This window comes from Amia ocellicauda, chromosome 7 (assembly GCF_036373705.1).
Source record: "Amia ocellicauda isolate fAmiCal2 chromosome 7, fAmiCal2.hap1, whole genome shotgun sequence".
Taxonomy (NCBI): domain Eukaryota; kingdom Metazoa; phylum Chordata; class Actinopteri; order Amiiformes; family Amiidae; genus Amia; species Amia ocellicauda.
Window position 1 is genome coordinate 17,142,247 of NC_089856.1, and position 19,925 is coordinate 17,162,171.

The 19,925-nt window shown below is 46.8% G+C and overlaps 2 protein-coding genes across 2 annotated transcripts in view; both read left to right on the plus strand.

Annotated features, from left to right (window-relative positions):
* Nucleotides 1-3,948, plus strand: part of LOC136753003 (SH3 and multiple ankyrin repeat domains protein 1) — a 49,135-nt gene extending 45,187 nt beyond the window's left edge. Inside the window, exons 9-13 of the mRNA XM_066708771.1 lie at nt 1,428-1,544; nt 2,857-2,934; nt 3,106-3,172; nt 3,558-3,724; nt 3,826-3,948. Of these exons, the coding sequence (XP_066564868.1) occupies nt 1,428-1,544; nt 2,857-2,934; nt 3,106-3,115 (205 nt within the window). The 3' untranslated portion in view covers nt 3,116-3,172; nt 3,558-3,724; nt 3,826-3,948. The remainder of the gene's footprint in view (nt 1-1,427; nt 1,545-2,856; nt 2,935-3,105; nt 3,173-3,557; nt 3,725-3,825) is intronic.
* Nucleotides 3,115-19,925, plus strand: part of LOC136753840 (SH3 and multiple ankyrin repeat domains protein 1) — a 32,691-nt gene continuing 15,880 nt past the window's right edge. Inside the window, exons 1-11 of the mRNA XM_066710226.1 lie at nt 3,115-3,172; nt 3,558-3,724; nt 3,826-3,841; nt 7,722-7,908; nt 9,519-9,680; nt 12,378-12,556; nt 12,839-12,952; nt 13,372-13,447; nt 18,417-18,499; nt 18,675-18,799; nt 19,188-19,323. Of these exons, the coding sequence (XP_066566323.1) occupies nt 3,115-3,172; nt 3,558-3,724; nt 3,826-3,841; nt 7,722-7,908; nt 9,519-9,680; nt 12,378-12,556; nt 12,839-12,952; nt 13,372-13,447; nt 18,417-18,499; nt 18,675-18,799; nt 19,188-19,323 (1,303 nt within the window). The remainder of the gene's footprint in view (nt 3,173-3,557; nt 3,725-3,825; nt 3,842-7,721; nt 7,909-9,518; nt 9,681-12,377; nt 12,557-12,838; nt 12,953-13,371; nt 13,448-18,416; nt 18,500-18,674; nt 18,800-19,187; nt 19,324-19,925) is intronic.

The following is a 19,925-nucleotide window of genomic DNA, read 5'->3' on the forward strand; positions in this document are numbered from 1 at the left end:
GACGTGTCCGGCACGGTATGGCATGGCACGGCACCGACGCTTAAGCCAGTCGAACCGAGGCTACAGGACACTGTGCTTGGTAAGGAAGGCCAGTATCTGGGAATTGAGGATAATGCAGAACACCTTCCCCGGGTTACTGCTCACACAGTTATTGGGGTCCAATTTGTCTTAACTTTTATAAATTTGGCATGTAAGTCCTTGGTTCCAGGTGTCAGGGAAGCAGCTGGAATGGAGTATTAAGTTGAACACTTTTAAGCACTGCTTCATGCAGCTCAGGGCTGCTCTTTCTGAGCATCCCCATTGTGATGATGTAAGGGCAACAGTCTGCTTGAAATTTGAGTTTGAGTTTCTCTGTGGGCTCCTGCTGAGTAATTGGTTTGTGAATTCGGTTTGATTTTTTTAAATTGCAGATTTAAGATATTGTAGGTTTTCAATTATATTTTTCCATTCTTCTGTTGGAATGTCCTTATATCCAAATATCCTCATTCTGTATTGCTTATTCCTCAGTTGATGTTGTGCTAAAATTGTTCCACTTTTCCCGGAATATATTTTGGTGGAGATACTCTACATCATCTTCCAGTGTTGTGTGTGTTTGTTTCTTCTGCTTCGGAGTGTTTATAGTGTTTGAGGATGTCAGTATCGATGGCGTAAATCTGGGTTTTCTGGTTGATGATGTTTTTGATTTCATGATTGTCTGAGTTGGGTGGCACAGTGGCATGGCGGTTAGCGCTGCTGCCTCACAGCTCTGGGGGCCTGTCTGTGTGAAGTTTGCATGTTCTCCCCGTGTCTGCATGGGATTTCTCTGGGCACTACGGTTTCCTCCCACCATCCAAAGCGACACAGTGTAGGTTGATTGGTCTCACTAAGTTGCTGTGTGTGTTGCCCAGCAATGGACTGATGTCCTGTCCTGGGTGTATTCCTGCCTTTGTGCCCTATGTCTGCTTGGATTGGCTCCGGCTTCCCCACAACCCTCACCAGGATAAGTGGTTTTGAAGATGGATTGTCTGATTTATTTTCTTTTGTCTCTGCATTCATCATCAAGCCATTTCTCTGTATGTTTTAGTTTCAGATTTTTTAGTTTGTTGATTTGTTTGTTTGTTTTAGGTTTGTCGTATGTATTCGGTTCTGAAATAGATAGTTTATGTCTTTCACTGCCAAATTTACACCAGCTGTGTTCTGTTGGTGCTGTGTGTGACTGTAAGTATTAGCAAGGTTATTGATTTATTTTATTTTGAGTTCATTGCTTTAATGAATTCCTCTGTGCTGTTTGCAGCCCCTGTCATTTTGATTTCAGTTGTACAGCTTACTGGTCTGAGTGTTAGTTTTCAATTTGTATAGCCCCCTCCCACCCTCTCTCAGTGCAGTGTTAACATGCTGCAGAGTCAGTCAATGGATGGTAACTCTTTTAACCACCTTCTTTCTCTTAGGCTTGTCAGAATGGCCATGCCCAGCACCTGGAGCACCTGCTTTTCTATGGGGCAGATTCCAGTTCCCAGAATGCATCAGGAAATACTGCCCTGCACATCTGTGCCCTGTACAACAAGGTAACAGCCACTGCACACTTACTGTCATACTGGGGCCTGGGAGGAGGTACTGCAGCCAAAGGAAATTATTATTATTATTATTATTATTATTATTATTATTATTATTATTATTATTATTATTATTAGTAGTAGTAGTAGTAGTAGTAGTAGTAGTAGTAGTAGTAGTCCACCCACTGTCACTCACTCCATCCTCCACTCCACTTTTTAATTAATTGTACTGGAATTTCTGCTTATGCACTTTTGTAATATGTATTGTGTAAACTGTAAGTCACCTTGCATATTGGCATCTGCTAATAAACAAACACACAACCAAATAAATAAAAAATAATAATATATTTTTCAAAACCTTGATTTATTTTTGGTCCTCAATAGAAAGACTGTGTGCAGAACTAAACACCTTGCAGATCCCACCACCAGAGGCTTTGTGCGTCTGAACTCTTTCATTTAAATTTCTCACTCACAAATTCAAAGGTTGCTTAATTGGCATGACTAACAAGGACAGTGCTGCGAAAGCAGTTTTATGCAGAGCATACAATCAGAGGTGGTGCTAGAGTCTCTGGGGGCCCCAGGCACAACCATTGATCGGGGGCCTCCCGGGTGGGGGTGCTAACAGAGTTTTATCCAATGAGAGCCGGGGGGTGTCAGCCATCTTTGGGGGGCCCCCTTCCAGCTCGGTGTAGTGTATTGTAGTGTTGGGAAACCACGCCACTGCATACAATAAAACTAAACAACAAAAACAACAGCACAAAGAAACAGTGACAAGATAACTTATTATTAAAGATAACAGTAATAGCAGAACAAAAGTAATCAGCTGAAGGTCTAGGTGCCCTGCAGGGTCTGCCTGGCATAGCAAGATGTTGATCGCTTGCTGTGGGCCCCTCAGCCTGGGACAGGCCACTACATATTTTTGCCACTAGTGGGGCTATGTGTCCTTCTCCCAGGACAATTTTTAGTTTCTTTGTGTCCATCAATTGTGGGTAATGGGGGAGAGAATGGGTGATTGTTTAGGTTAAAGTCTTCCTTATTGGTGCATATTTGTTGCAGTGCAGGAGAAAGTGCATCTCTCTCTCTATTCCTCCCTCCCTCCCTCCTTTGGTCATGCTCAACATCTTAAACTTGCCGTCACTGTGAAATATCTGAGAACAATTTAATTAAACACTAATTCTGTTCAACCAGGCAGGGAGTACATTTACAAATTTACCAGTTACATTCCTTTTGAACAGCAGAGACCACGCCCCCTTTGCCAAAGCATTTATGTTCTTAAGTGCCCATTATCTGCTGCTGTTGACTGACACACCTCTCATCCAATCAGGAGAACTGTGCCCGGATTCTGCTGTACCGGGGAGCTAATAAGGAAACAAAGAATAACAATGGACAGACCCCCTTTCAGGTAACTGTCACTGTGTGTGTGTATGTGTGCGTGTGTGTGTGTGAGTGTGTGTGTATTATACTACCTTGTATGTGTTACTGAGTATAATGTATTACAGTGTGTATTCTTGTCTGTATTATATTACACTATGTGTATTATGATGTATATTATATTACAGTGTGTGTATTGCAGGTGGCTGTGATGTCAGGACACTTTGAACTGGGAGAGATCATTAAGAACCACAGAGATTCAGATGTAGGTAAGTTCTCCCTGTACTGTACTGTGTGTGTCTGTACTGTACTGCGTGTGTCTGTACTGTACTCTACTGAACTGTGTGTTTGTACTGTATTGTGTGTGTCTGTTTTGTAGTTTGGTTTGTCCTATCTCTCCCGCTTCCTCTCTCCCTCTCTCCATCTCTCTGTCACTACACTTATTATTATGTCCTGTCATGTCAGTCAGTCAGTGTATCAGTATTAACCCCCTCTCTCTCTCTCAGTGCAGTGTTAATGTTCTGCAGTGTCAGCCAGTGTACTGTACTGTACTTACCCTCCACACATCTCTCCTTCCCTCTATCTCCCTCTCCTTCCCTCTTTCTCATTCTTTCCCTCTCCCCATCACTCTTTCCCTCTCCTTCTCTCTCTCAGTGCCATTTCTGGAGTCTCCAAAGTACGTTCCCCAGCGCAGAGAGAGCGCTCGAACCCTGACCCTGCCCCACCCCCTCCTGCGGGCCAACAGCGACAACAGCATGGTGGTGCCGGACTGGATGGCAGTGACTGGACCACAGACTGGACTCAATATCGTCTCTGTGCAGGTAACACTGGACCTTACTGTGTGTGCCTGTGCTGTACTGTGTGTGTCAGTCCTGTAAACCCAGGACTGACACAGTCTTTCTGTCCTTCTCTCTCTCTCAAGGGTTATAAGCCCTCAGGTACGATGCGCAGCTCCAGCAGTCCCCGGGGGGCACGCAACCGGTCCCCGTCCCGAGGGAGGGGGGTCCCAGAAGAGGGGAGGAAACAAACGAGAGGACGACAGGGGTGAGTGAGACACACGCTACAGTACAGACACTCACACTTTGCTGCATGTTGATGTTGTCACGCACACTGACACTGAAATTAAAACAGTAATTACTATTAAACAAGTTTCGGCCATCTCCCTGTCTCTTTGTCGCTCTTTCCCCATCCTGCTCCACATCCCTCCCCCTCTCTGTGCCCTTGGGGTGTGTCTGTGTGTTGCATTTCACTTTAATTATCACTATCCATTCCTCGCTCTCATTATCTCTCTCTCTCTCTCTTTCTCTCTCCCTCTCTCTCTCTTCCTCTCTCCCTCCATATTTCTCTCTCTTCCTAAATATATCTCACTATGCCCACATCCCTTCATCGCTCCCTCCCATCCCCCCACCCCCATCCTAGCACAGTATTTTAGTTGTATGATACAGTATTGTATTGTACTATAGTTTATTGTACTATACTGTAGTTTAGTGTACTGTAGCATACTTTACTGAACTGTGGGCTGGTGCATTATTGTAGTGTAATGAACTGTATTGTATAATAGGGTTCTGTGGTGAAGTGTAGTGTATTATAGTGTAACGTTAGTGTACTTCGGTGAAGTGTAGTGTACTGTACTGTAGTGCGGTGTACTATAGTGTTTTATAGTTTACTGTAGTGTAGTGAAGTGTTGTGTAATGTAGTGTATTATAATGTACTGTGGTGTACTTTTCTGTGCTGCACTGAGAGAGAGCGGGGTGGAGTGACAGAGGTAGGGAGGGAGGGGCACAGAGAGAAAGTGATCAATTTTTGTTTTTAAGTTTCCTTCCCATGAATGGATTGACGTCAGGGTTTTGAGAGGGGGAGGTTTTGTTATATAGTGTAATTGGAGAGGTTCAGACAGATACAAAGAGAGAGAGAGATTGAGGGAGAGAGAGATATTGTGAACCGACACAGGCCGGATACAGAGTGGAAGAGAACCCCAGAGACGCAGCGGTATAGAGAGAGAGAATGAGAAGGACATGGAGAAGGACAGAGAGAGACACATGGATACAAGGAGACAGAGAGACAAGGGTTGTATTCTGCTTTGTTTTCTTTGCTTAATGATGAGAGGGGGAGCAGAAAGGGGGGTACAGGAGAGAGAGAGAGACAGAGACACATTTGCACTTTTTACCTCTCCGCTTTCAGCTTTATCTCTCTATTTTGCTTCATCTGCGAGATGGAGTGACTGGAGTCTGGACTCGTTGAGCAAATGGAGATGCGAGAGAGAGAGAACGTTTCACTGTGCTCTACAGCTACAATACTGAGTGTGAGCTGAGTGTGTGAGTAGTGTGAGTATGTTAATTGTGTGTGTGAGTAGGCTATGTGTAGTCTGTGCATAGTGTGAGTAGTTTACAAAATGTTTCTGTTTGGTGTGTATGCAAGTAGGGTGTGAGTAGCATGTGTCTGAGTAAGCTGTGAGTAATTTGTGAGTAGCATGTGTCTGAGTAGGGTGTGAGTATGCTGTGAGTAGTGTATGAGCCAATTCAATTAAAGGAAAATCAGTTAAATGAAAGTGCTCGATGGACTTCCACTAGCTCATCTTTAACTGAGTAACTACAGTGAGGGAAAAAAGTATTTGATCCCCTGCTGATTTTGTACGTTTGCCCACTGACAAAGAAATGATCAGTCTATAATTTTAATGGTAGGTGTATTTTAACAGTGAGAGACAGAATAACAACAAAAAAATCCAGAAAAACGCATTTCAAAAAAGTTATCAATTGATTTGCATGTTAATGAGTGAAATAAGTATTTGACCCCTTCGACTTAGTACTTGGTGGCAAAACCCTTGTTGGCAATCACAGAGGTCAGACGTTTCTTGTAGTTGGCCACCAGGTTTGCACACATCTCAGGAGGGATTTTGTCCCACTCCTCTTTGCAGATCCTCTCCAAGTCATTAAGGTTTCAAGGCTGACGTTTGGCAACTCAAACCTTCAGCTCCCTCCACAGATTTTCTATGGGATTAAGGTCTGGAGACTGGCTAGGCCACTCCAGGACCTTAATGTGCTTCTTCTTGAGGCACTCCTTTGTTGCCTTGGCTGTGTGTTTTGGGTCATTGTCATGCTGGAATACCCATCCACGACCCATTTTCAATGCCCTGGCTGAGGGAAGGAGGTTCTCACCCAAGATTTGACGGTACATGGCCCCGTCCATCGTCCCTTTGATGCGGTGCAGTTGTCCTTTCCCCTTATCAGAAAAACATCCCCCAAAGCATAATGTTTCCACCTCCATGTTTGACGGTGGGGATGGTGTTCTTGGGGTCATTCCTCCTCCTCCAAACATGGCGAGTTGAGTTGATGCCAAAGAGCTCGATTTTGGTCTCATCTGACCACAACACTTTCACCCAGTTCTCCTCTGAATCATTCAGATGTTCATTGGCAAACTTCAGACGGGCCTGTACATGTGCTTTCTTGAGCAGGGGGACCTTGCGGGTGCTGCAGGATTTCAGTCCTTCATGGTGTAGTGTGTTACCAATTGTTTTCTTGGTGACTATGGTCCCAGCTGCCTTGAGATCATTAACAAGATCCTCCTGTGTAGTTCTGGGCTGATTCCTCACCGTTCTCATGATCATTGAAACTCCACGAGGTGAGATCTTGCATGGAGCCCCAGACCGAGGGAGACTGACAGTTATTTTGTGTTTCTTCCATTTGTGAATAATCGCACCAACTGTTGTCACTTTCTCACCAAACTGCTTGGTGATAGTCTTGTAGCCCATTCCAGCCTTGTGTAGGTCTACAATCTTGTCCCTGACATCCTTGGACAGCTCTTTGGTCTTGGCCATGGTGGAGAGTTTGGAATCTGATTGATTGATTGATTGATTCTGTGGACAGGTGTCTTTTATACAGGTAACGAGCTGAGATTAGGAGCACTCCCTTTAAGAGAGAGCTCCTAATCTCAGCTCGTTACCTGTATAAAAGACACCTGGGAGCCAGAAATCTTGCTGACTGATAGGGGATCAAATACTTATTTCCCTCATTAACATGCAAATCAATTTATAACTTTTTTGAAATGCATTTTTATGGATTTTTTTGTTGTTATTCTGTCTCTCACTCTTAAAATACACCTACCATTAAAATTATAGACTGATCATTTCTTTGTCAGTGGGCAAACGTACAAAATCAGCAGGGGATCAAATACTTTTTTCCCTCACTGTACTTCTGATTGACTTATTGGTTAATTGTGTCGCCATGGCCATGCCCACTTGGAACTGCCAGATGTCGGTTTCCATGGCAACCCCCATGATTCGCCATAACCCCCCCCCCCACTCTCTGCAGTGGTTACCCATGGCAATGACCCCCCCCACAACCTCTGCCGCCTCACTGCCCACAGAGTCCCTCCCCTCTGCCCGACGCTTCGGAGACTGTTGACAGGGAGACTGGAGATTGTCACCAATGCACACCCCTGCCTCCCTGTCCAGGCACAATATCTACTGGGAACCAATATGCAGCATGTCCAGCTGCAACAACTCACCAATACAGACCCATGCTGGTTAATGTTGGGAGAGACTCTCAGCCCATTACAGTATATACTGGGATCCAGTCTGCCAGCATTACAGCTCTCACTGCCACCCAGCCTGGAACAGCTGGCCAGCAGCCTCCGTCTAGTCCACACAGAGGGGCCACTGGGGGCCAAAGGAAGACCAGCATGGAATCAATGGTTTACCGTCTCCACTGCCCTCTGTGTATCTGTCTCCCTCTGGGTCTGTGTTCCCCTCTGGGTCCCCCTCTGTGTATTTGTCTCCCTCTGGGTCTGTGTCCCCCTCTGGGTCCCCCTCTGTGCCTGCAGGATCTGGTCTGTCCAATATAGTTTACACTGAGATCCGGACCCTGCCTGCATCTCCCCACCCCCCCAGGGCCAGGCTGACCAGGGAGCGCAGGACAGGGGATCTCACTGCCAGCTTGGTGTGGGGGCAGCTGGGTGCGGTTTCAGGCCAGGGGAGCAGACCGAGCATCTCCACGCGGTTCTGCAGGAGGTCTGTCTCGGGCTTGGCCAGTTCTTCCCAGAGCAGGGGAAGGTTGGAAGGCTGGTTCCAGAGGGGCATCCCAGTTCTGCTTCTCCCAGTGGGTCAGGTGCCAGGGGGGCCAGGAGGAGCCACAAGTCAGATTCTGCTGGGCCTGACAGACTGGGCTGCCCTGGGGGGGAAAGGAGGAGTGGGAGTCACCGATCCATCAAACTCCTGGGGGTGGAGACAGTGCTGCAGATTGAGGAGTGGGAAGATCACTGTCCCACTGAGTACTCTGGGGACAGGAGGGGAGGGGGGAAGAGAGAGCAAGGGAGAGAGTGAGAGAGACGGGTATCGAGAGGGAAGAGGAGAGAGACAGAGATAGGGAGAGAGACAAACACAAGGAGAGGGATGGAGACAGGGACAGGGAGAGGAAGAGGGAGAGGGAGGGAGAGAGGGACAGAGGGAGACACAAAGTCACAGAGAAAGACAGACATAGTCAAGGAGAGGAAGGAAGTGAAGAATGGAGAGGGGGATAGAGGGAGACAACACAGAGAAAGACAGAGACTGGCAGACAAAGTGATGCAGAAAGAGATATAGACAGAGACACTCATGGAAACAGAAATGGGGAGAGCTAGAGATGAAGACAGAAGCACACAGCAAGACAGGGAGAGAGAGGGGTACAGGGAAAGAGATGGCGAAATACAGAGAGATAGAGAGAGAGACAGAGAAGGGAAACATAGAGGGAGGGACGGAGCGAGAGATAGAGGGTGGGAAGGAGAGACAAACAGAGAAGGGAGAGACGGAGAGAGAGAGAGAAAGGAGAGATAGAGGGAGTGATGGAGAGACAGACAGAGAAGGGTGAGATAGAGGGAGGGACAGAGAGAGACAGAGAAGGGAAATATATAGTGAGGGACGGAGCGAGAGTTAGAGGGTGGGAAGGAGAGACGGATAGAGATAGGAGAGATAAAGGGAGAGATGGAGAGACAGACAGAGAAGGTAGAGATAAAGGGAGGGATGGAGAGAGAGACAGAAAAGGGAGAGATAGAGTCATACAGACAGACAGAGACAGGTACTTCTGTGAGGATGAGCAGCTCAGGGGCTGTCCAGGGAGCTGCAGCCACAACTGGGAGCCAATGAGTTGCTATTTTACTGGGAAAGGACCTTGCCCCACTACAGCACACAATGAGCAGCAGTGTACAACCAGTATGGCACCTTCAATGGATCAGTACAGACCCAGCCTGGATTATACTTGGACAGAATCTCACCAATATACAATATATACTGGGATCCAGTCTGCCACCAGTAGAGCACAGAGTTCTGGTGCTGTGGGAGGCATCTGTTTGGACACAAAGAACCGTGGGTGCCATCGCACGCTGCTGGATCCCCACAGTGTCCCCGTCTTGGGTAGGAACTTTTCTTGTGATGCTAACACCCACATACAACAGTGCGACACAGAAACACACATGCTCAGCTCCCTGCCTCCCAGTGGTCAGGAACTCTTTGGGGAAGTGAGTGACTGGGGAGCCAAGATGGCCACAACCTGGCCAGGCCACAGAGCAAATATGGCTTCCTCAACCTCAAGCCTACTTCCTGTTTCTGCAGCTGTGTTTCCTGACAGATCCGCTCCTCCATTGCAGAGGCAGCTTGCAGGCTCAGTACCACCCCCTCCTCCACTTCCCAGCAGCCCCCACTCACCATCTCCTTGAGAGGCACCTCTCCATCCTGTCGGCTGGACAGAAAGTCTTCAACTCTGACAGTGACTCAACAGGAGAGCAGGGGAGTGGGAAGAGAGAAACCTGGTAAGGAAAAATGCAAGGGCCAGAAATCAAGAGGCCAGAAAGGGCAATTGAGAAACTCTGGAGCCAAGTTGGAAGTTGCCAGGAATCACCTAGGAGCCAATGTGGTTAACTGTGAGGATTGTGAACTGGGAAGCCACAAAGGGCAACTGGGAAACTCAGGAACCAAGATGGCCACTGCTTGGGATCCTCCAGCTACCAAGAAATCTGCCTGCAAGGAATGCAAAATGGATGACTTCCATAGTCAATGGGTAACCTGGGGAGCCAAGATGATGACCAGTGGGGATACCCCAGGAGCTAAGATGACTGCCTACATGGATTCTGAACTGGGAGGCCTTGGAGGCCACCAGGCTCCAGGGATAAACTCAGGAGCCAAGATGGCCACTACCAGGGCTCTCATAGGAGTTGGAATGTCTGCCTGTAGCTCTTCCCAAAAGAGGGTGACCCCTGGAAGAGTGAATGAGCCAAAATGCAAGAGAGGGTTCCAGTTGCAGGTTCCATAGCAGACAACCCTTTCTTCCTTGACAGTGTCAAAATGGCCACTCCCCAGGCTCACTTCACTGAAGTCTCATCAACAGCATCCAGAGCCAAAATGGCTGCCTCCGTCTGCCCCCATGGAGTCAAAATGGCTACAGTTGTCTGGTCCCATCCTGGGTTCAGTGTGGAAGCCTGCCCAGTTTGGATCCCATCAGGAAACTATAGTCCCCCGTCCCAGACTTCCTGCCCTCTCCTTGGAACCAACATGGAGCACGGAAGGTGTCTCCATAGAGCCAAAATGTCTGCCAGTGTCTCTGCCCAGCTGCCTCACAGGCACCCAGGAAGGCAATGGGATATGGACACTGTTCTCCCTCCAAATAGACTCACAATAGAGTCCTCCCAGCAGTCCCAGGATTTATACTTGGATTTGAATCACAGGAGACAGGACCGGTGGACCAGTGGGACAAGCTAGGATTACCTGATCCTCGACTGACAAACCACAGCCTAGGATCTGGAGCCCAAGGGAGTTGTCTGCATGCTTTGAGGCTCCCTAAGTTGACCAATGAGGGGGCTTGCATGCCTCCTCCACTGGCCAATTACATCCCTGTGTCTCCCTGTGCCAATCAGAGTCTGGGGGTGCCTGAGATGTGCTGGAAAAGAGAGGGGCAGAGCAAAGGGGCAGGGACAAGGCAAATCAATACAACTGATAGGGACAGGGGCCCACCAATCGACGTGGATCAGTACTAGACTGGGAAGGGCTCAGAGTTACAACAGCACAAAGCAGACAGACACTGGGCTCAATACACTGATTAGTACAGGCATCAATACTGCCCTCTGCAGACCAGTTCCGACCAACACCTGGAGCAGGATGGAGAGAGAGAGAGAGGAAGGGTGAAGAGAAACAGAGAGAGCCAGAGGGAGAAGAGGAGAGAGATGTAGAGGGAGGAGAAGAGCAAGAGGGAGATAGAAAGGGAGAGAGAGTGGAAGAGGCAGAGGTGGAGGGAGAGAGAGAGATGGAGAAAAGGAGGGAGAGAAAGACTCAGAGTGGTTTGGGAGCACAAAACTGGGTTCTGAACCTACTGATCTGGGCAAAAGTTGTTTCTTTACTGAGCTGTGTGGCATCAATCTGTTGGCTCTTGGTTGGCCTAGTGTGGGAACCTCCTTTGTTCACTGCCTCAGTCCACATCACTGAGACCTCCCTCCTGGACTGTCCTCCTGCAGTTACAACCCCACTCTTGTGGGAAACTGGAGGGGGCGGAGCCAAAATGGCTACTGCCCAGAATATCCTCATAACAGAAACGTTGCCTGGGAGGCTGCTTCCGCCACCACTGCCGCCCATTACCAAAATGGCACCCAGGAAGGAGACACAGGCATCCCAAATGTTGGTCGAACACAACCCTTGGACCTGCCAAAAAGGAAATTGTGGGGCACTGCAGAGAGATAGAATAGTAAATACAGGCAGGGCCAGCATCTCAGGGCCAGGTGGCAGAATACATGCAGTTGGAGGCTGTCAGAAATGCTGACAGATCCAAAATGGCGTCCAAGGGGGACAACAGTGGCATGAAAATGGATCCTGAAGCAAGCAACCCAGGATCCAAAGTGGTCGCTGTGGATGTGCTTTGGAGACCTAAAATGGCCACCGTCGGCGGCTGTGTCCATATCGACACTGTGACAGTGCGCTGTATAGCCAGGTCTATAATAATAATAATAATAATAATAATAGTTGTTGTAGTAGTTGTATAATAGTACAGTATATATAATAGTAGGACACAGCACCCCTACTTTGTTCAGGCACATGAGGGAACTGCAGCTCACTGACACATAAAATAGTAATAATAATAATATTAATGTCAGTGAGTTATTAATCTGTTTGTCTCAATGCTGGCATACCTGTACTATAAAATACTATAAATTTACTACATTGTATTAAAATTACAATAATCACATTGTATTAAATTACAGCATTGCCGAGAGAAACTGTCATAATTTAAATAATTTTCATTATTTATATCATTACTGTAATTACAGTTTCTACTTTTGCTCCTTGCACCATTCCCCCTCTCCGTCTCCCTCTCTCTCCCTCTCTCTCTTTTGCTCTTTCTCTCAGAACAGTGTTAATGTACTGTAGTGTCCAGTCAGTCAGTGTTAATGTACTGTAGTGTCCAGTCAGTGGGTCTGTACTAATGTGTTAACCTCTGCTCTCTCTCTCTATCTCTCTCTAAGGGCGGTATCTGGAGGAGGAGGAGGTGGAGGAGGAGGAGGAGGAGGAGGAGCTGGGGGGGGTGGGGGTGGCAGGAGGCGGTTGTACTCTGCAGTCCCAGGTCGTCTCTTCATTGCTGTTCGCTCACATCAGGCACAGGGAGAGAGGGAGGTCAGCCTGAACAAGGGAGACAAGGTGAAAGGTGAGAGAGAGAGAGAGATAGAGAGAGGAGAGAGAGGGATAGAAGGAGAGGGGTAGGAGGAGAGGGAGAGGGAAGAGAAGGGAGAGAGAGAGAGGCAGATGGAGAAGGAAAAGGAGAGAGGAAAGGGGAGAGAGGGAGAGTGGGTGGAGGAGAAGGACAGCTCAGTCCCTGTTAATGCACTCTAGTGTCTGTACTGCTCTATATTAACTCTCTTCCTCCATCCCTCACCCTCTCTCTCTCCTTTTCTCCCCCCCTCTCCCTCTCCCCGCCCCTCTCTGTCAGTGCTCAGTGTGGGTGAAGGGGGATTCTGGGAGGGCACAGTGAGAGGGCGCACTGGCTGGTTCCCCTCAGACTGTGTGGAGGAGGTGGCCCTGAAGAGTCAAGACTCACGGACAGGTGAGAGACAAACAGATGGTAAAGGTGCTTTGTCAATAGCTGTGCAGCACCCCCCTCTAGTGGCTTGTGCATATAACTGCAACTAAGTCATAAACAACAACAACAACAATTATTATTATTATTATTATTATTATTATTATTATTATTATTATTATTATTATTATTATTATTATTATTATTATTATTATCATCAATGTAGTTCTACTATTAATACAATTACTGTTTCTGTTGAACCACAGTCAGTTCATGGTCAGTGTGATCTCGGTGCTTGTCTGTGTTGTGCTTCTCAGTGCCAATCTGCTCATATTCTCCTTGTCCTTGTGTGTATGTGTGTCTGTGTGTCTGTATCTCTGTATGTGTCTCTGTTTCTGTGTGTGTCTGTGTGTGCCTGTGTGTTTGTGTCTCTGTGTGTGTTTCAGAGAGCCGCAGTGAGAAAGCTAAGCGACTGTTCCGACACTATACTGTGGGATCCTATGACAGCATCGATGCCCCCAGGTAAGAGAGGGATGTTACTGCTGCTGTAGCTGCTGATTAGTCAGACAGTCAGTGTGTCAGTTAGGCTGACACAGTCCTTGATTCTTTATCTGTGGTACAAATCCTGTGTTCATCTATTTGATTATGTGCTCGGTGGTGGTTTGGTTTGTTGACCAATTGATTTTAATGATCCAATGGCTGGTAGGTCAATCAATCGATTGCTTTGGATTGTGATTGGATGTGAAGCACTTGTACAGTGTACTGTATCACCAAGTGTAGTGCTCTGGGTTAGACTGCTTAGATTTGTACAGTGTGCAGACTACAGTGAGTTAGACTGGTTTAGACTGGGCTATAGTTGTTATTTATATAGTCTTTCTGTCCTTCTCTCTCTGTCTGCCTCTCTCCTCTTTCTCCCTCTCCATCCCCCTCTCCCTCCCTCCCCCTCTCCCTCTCTCTCCTATGGATTTTCCATCTGTTTCCACTGTGTTGAGGTCATATACTGAAGGTCAATCAGAGAGAGATTTATGTATAGAGAGGAGAAAGAGAGACAGACATTTATGTATAGAGAGGAGAGAGAGAGACAGACAGAGAGAGACAGAGAGAGATGGATGTAGAGAGAAGAGGGAGATTTCTGTTTCTTAAATTAGATATTAGACTGAATGTATTTCTCTCTGTCTGTCTGTCTCTCTCTCTCTGTCTTTATCTTCCACAACTCTCTCTCTATCATCTCTATCTATCGTTCTATCTGTCCCGCCTCTCTGTCTCTCTGTCTATCTATCTGTCCCCTCTCTCTGTCTCTCTATTGGTCCCTCTTTCTTTTTCTTTTCTTTTCTTTCCCTGCTTACATATCCCCCTTCTCTGTCTATACCCTCTTTCAGATTAAAATTAAAATTCAAAATCAGCTTTATTGGCATGACAAGTTTACACAAGTTTTTCAAAAGCATTTACAGACACAGTAAAGAGAATAGAATAAAAACAATAACTCTCTCTCTTTGTGTCTCTATCTATCTATCTATCTATCTATCTATCTATCTATCTATCTATCTATCTATCTATCCATCTATCCATCCATCTATCTATTCCTCTCTCTCACACACATCCCCTCTGCCATCCCTCTCTCTCTCTCACAGTAGGACATCACGGCAGTCAGTGTAGTCCAACGGAAAAAGAGAGCGAGAGAGAGTGTGTGAGAGAGAGAGGGAGAGAGAGCGCAAGCGAGGGGGAGAGAGAGACTGCAAGAGCGACTGTAGGATTTGGAGACGGATAGCCGCACTGAGAGAGAGGGAGAGGGAGAGAGGGAGAGAGAGGGAGAGAGAGGGAGAGAGGGAGAGCACTACCTATCGGAAATGATGTAAGTTATATCTCCTTTCTCTCTCTCCCGCTCTCTCTTTCTGCCTCTCTGTGTCTCCCTCTCCCCATCTCTCTCCCTCGCCTCTCTCTCTCTCTCTCTTTGTGAGTGCGTTTTCATTCAGAACATATCTTTGTACACAGACAATGCATGTGAGTGCGAGAAAGGGAAAGAGGGAGGGAGGGAGGAAAGCGATAAGGGGGAGGGGGAAGAGAGAGAATGTGTTTTTCTGTGTGAGAGAGGAGAAAATGGGGGGAATTACTGAGGGGGAGAGAGAGAGAAAGAAAGAGATGGGGAGATGGTGATGAATTGAGAGGAAGAGAGGATAGGGGATGGAGAGAGATAGCGGATGAGGGAGAGAGAGAGGACAAGGGGTAGATAGCTTATCACAGTGCAGATGTAGAGAGAGAGAGAGAGGTGGAGGGGGAGTTGGGGAGAGGGGAGTGATATGGATGGAACGAGAGAATTAAAGAGAGAGATAGGTGCAGGGCTTGACATTAGGTGACATACGTAGAGAACGGAGGGAGGAGAATGACGGAGACAGATACTGCTACTTTCAATTCTGAGCCACTTAACTATACTGTATACACCTGGAGTATACACACTGACTGTATTGTATATCTACACCTGGAGTACACACACTGACTGTACTGTATGTATACACCTTAATAACACACTATTAACAGACACTGTAGATATTTTCATATAACTACAAAAGCAACAACTACATTTCCAATGGGAATTTACAGTTTTACCACAATAGCATTAACTTAATTCTCTGTCCTAGTGCACCATGGGATCTTTAGTTCTCCTAACCTCGGTGACGGATATTTTTTAACTCCCCCTCTCTTTTTTGGAAGATGACTGTTCTGTTATTCTGTAGGATACCATACAGTACAGTGTGTGTGTTATAGGGTAGTGTGTGTGTGTGTTATACCAGTGGTTTTCAAACTGCATAACACATACTACTATGCAACAGGGGTTTTCTAACTGGTCCTGGAGTACCCCCTGCCCTGCTGTTTTTTTTCCAACTGAGGTCTTAATTGCTTAATTGAATCCTTAATTGACCTAACAAAGCAATATACCATTCAATTAAGGCATTAAGACCTAGGTTGGAACAAAAGCGAGCAGGGGAGGGGGTACTCCAGGACCGGTTAGAAAGCCCCTGTGTTATACAGTAGTGTGTGTTATGCAGTGCACTGTGTTTGTATGTGTGTTATACAGTAGTGTGTGTATTATACAGTACAGTATCTGTGTATGCATGTACATGCGTTTGTGTGTTTTACAGTACAATGTGTGTGTATGATATACAGTACTGTGTGTGTGTCTGTGTGTTATACAGTACAGTGTGTATGTTTTTTGTTATACAGTAGTGTGTTTGTGTGTGTTATACAGTACTGTGTGTGTGTGTTATACAGTACATTGTGTGTCTGTGCGTTATCCAGTACAGTGTGTGTGTGTATGTTGTACAGTAATGTATGTGTATGTTACACAATACTGTGTGTGTTGTACCGTACAGTGTGTTAGTGTGTGTTATACAGTACAGTATATGAGTATGTGTTATACAGTATAGTGTGTTTGTGTGTAAGAAAATACTGTGTGTTATACAGTACAGTGTGTTTGTTTGTGTTATACAGTATAGTTTGTGTGTTTGTGTTATACAGTGTAGTGTGCATGTGTTATACAGTGCCGTGTGTTTGTGAGTGTATTATATAGTGAAGTGTGTTTGTGTGTGTTATACAGTATAGTTTGTGTGTTTGTGTTATGCAGTATAGTGTGTGTTATACAGTGCCGTGTGTTTGTGTGTGTATTATACAGTGAAGTGTGTTTGTGTGTGTTATATAGTACTGTGTGTGTGTGTTGTATATAGTACAGTGTGTGTTTATGTTGTACAGTACAGTGTGTGTATGTTATACATTACAGTGTGTGTGTGTGTGTGTGTGTATACAGTACAGTGTGTTAGTGTGTCTTATACAGTATAGTGTGTTTGGGTGTGTAAGAAAATAGTGTGTGTGTGTGTGTGTTTTACAGTACAATGTGTGTCTCATATTTATATCAAAAACATACACTGAGAGAGAGAAATAGAATCAGATGCACTGGGAGGAGAGAGTGAGAGAGAGAGACAATGTTATTTCTGCATATCTCAGCAGGCAAAAATGTTTGAACTCTTCCCTCTTTGTTTCTGTTTCTCTTTCTCCATCGCTCTCTCTCTGCAAATTATCTAATTCTTCCTCTTCCTTCTCACACTAATCCTTGTCTTCCTTCTCTCTCTCTCTCTCTCTCTTGCTCTACCCCTCCCCCCCTCCTCCTCCTCCTCCTCCTCCTCCCTCCCTCTCTCTCTCTGACAGCCTGTCGCAGTCTCACAAACCTAGTCTCTCTCTCGCGCGCGTTCTTACTCGCTCTTTCCCTCCCCCCTCCCTCTCTCTCTCTCACTCGCTCTCTCTCTCTGTTTTTATTTATTTATTTATTTATTATCCCCCTGCACAGTAGCATGTCCAGGCCCTGTCTCTCTCTCTCTCTCTCCCTCTCCCTCTCTCTCTATCACGATCTCCCTCTTGCGCTGCAGCCACCGACTCTATCTTCCCTCCCATCCCTCCTCTCCCCTCTCCCCTCTCCCCTCTCCTCCTCCTCCTCCTCCTTCTTCTTCATCTTCTCCTTCTTCTTCTTCTTCACCTCCTCCTCTCCTCTTAGCTCTGTTGTTCTCTCCGGCATCTTCTCTTCCTGCTGCCACTGCCGCTGCCGCTGCCGTGCTTTTTCTCTGTCTCCCTTCTTCTCTCTCTCCGAGCGAGGGCTGGGGGGGGGGGGGGAGGAGGAGGAGGAGGAGGAGGAGGAGGAGGAGGAGGGAGGGGGTGGGAGGGAGGTTGCCAAGAGATGGAGGGGGTTGCTACGGCGATAGGATCCTACACGGATGGCGAGTCTGTGGCTCTGTCTTCCAGCTGGCCCTCTCTGGGACCCAAGGCAAAAAGTATTTGGTTCATATACAGGTAAACAGCGAAAGAGGGAGGGACGGAATGTCAGAGAGGAAGAGGAATGAGGGAGGGAGGGAGGGAGGGATGAGGTGGGGGGGCAGAGGTGGGGGCTCAAAATGTTGTGTACGCCAGGTTCGGTCAGATTTGGGAGTGCGAGAGAGAGAGAGGGAGAGGGAGGGTGTGGGGGCCTGTGTGTGTGTGTGTGTGTAATGACTGTGTGTGTGCGTGTGTGTGTGTGTGTTTGTGTAAAAGAGAGAGAGAGAGAGTGTGTGGTTTTGAAAACAGGTAGGTGGGGGCTGTGTTTGTGTGTGTGCGAGTGAGTGTGTGACTGTGTGTGAGTGTGTGTGTGACAGAGAGAGAGAGAGGGTTGACTGTGTGTGTGTGTATCTTTGTTTATGCTACACTGCTACTCAATGCTGAGAGGGAGAGCGGTGTTGTATGTCTTGATTGCTGCTATATTTCCAGAGAGATATATGTGTGTGTTTGTGTGTGAGTGTGTGTACTGATTTGTATTGTAGTTATGTTCATATGTGCTTCTGAAAGAGATGTGTGTACAGACACTGTAGACACTGTAGAGACAGAGACTGTAGAGATACTGTAGATAGAAAGACAGGCAGTGTCCAGGACAGTCTGTGACCGGGGGCCTGACTCTGTGTGTGCTTCTGTCTCACAGTGATTACATCATCAAGGAGAAGACAGTGCTGCTGCAGAAGAAAGATAACGAGGGGTTCGGGTTCGTCCTGAGAGGGGCCAAAGGTCAGAGGTCACCAAGACACACTGACTGACTGACTGATACACTGACTAAATGACTGACGGAATATCTGACACACTGACTGACTGAGTGACCGACACACTGACTGATTGACTGACACATTGACTGACTAACAGGTTGATACACTGACTTAACTCCTAGCTCTTTCCCTCTCTGTAGCTCAGACCCCAATAGAGGAGTTCACTCCCACTCCTGCCTTCCCTGCTCTGCAGTACCTGGAGTCAGTGGACGAAGGGGGTGTGGCCTGGAGGGCTGGCCTGCGAATGGGAGACTTCCTTATTGAGGTGTGTGTGTGTGTGTGTGTAGCTGTCCAATGTCCAATTCATTAAATAACCTACACAGTGCACTATTTGTTTTCTATATTTCTCCTTGCGATTGTCTGTTAAATTGTAAGAAAATAAAAAATATATTTGAAACCTTCGGAAATCAGATCCTGTTGCATGGCAAATTGCATGATGGAAGTTGAAGTTGTAGAATTATTTTGTAGTGTTTTTATTTGGTTTATTTTATGTGGTTAGTTTTTGTGTTGTTTTCAGTAAGTCAATGTATCAGTCAGTCAGTCTGTCAGTCAGTCAGTCAGCGTGTCGGTGTATCAGTCAATCAGTCAGTCCTTGCTGTACTGCACTGTACTATATTAACCCCACCCCCCCTCTCTCACTCCCTCTCTCACAGGTGAATGGGCAGAACGTGGTGAAGGTGGGACACAGGCAGGTGGTTAACATGATCAGACAGGGTGGCAACAGCTTGATGGTCAAGGTCGTCATGGTAACACGGAACCCGGAGATGGAGGACCTTGCCAGGAAGAAAGGTCAGTCAGACAGAGGGGTCAAGGGGTCAAGGAGTCAAGAGAGAGGGAGATGGAGGTTAGGGGTCAGAGGTCAGGGACAGAGAGACGGAGGTCAGGGAGAAGTTTGGAAGAAGGTTAGTGATAGAGGTCAGAGGTCAAGGATCAGGGGTCAGGAGGAGGTAAGGAAGTCAGGGATTCAGAGAAGACGGAGGGGGTGGGAAGAATAAGAGAGAAATAGAGAGAGAGTGTTGGAGCTGTCTGAGTCCCCAGGCCTCACCCTCTACGATCAGGAGATCAAATTCCTGCTCTATGCAGATGACCTGGTCCTGCTGTCGCCTACTGAACAGGGGCTTCATACCTGGGCCCTAGCAGTGAACCTAGAAAAGACCAAAATAATGATCTGCCAAAAAAGCCCAGATCTCTGGAAAGCAGATATCACTTCAATGTTGGAAACATCACCCTAGAACAAACCACACACTACACACACCTGGGCCTGACCATCAGCACGTCAAGGAGCTTAACCTGGCAGTGAATGCATTGAAAGGAAAAGCACAAAGAGCTTTTTACACAATACAAATTAAGCTATATAGAATAAATATACCTGTCAAAATCTGGTTAAAAAT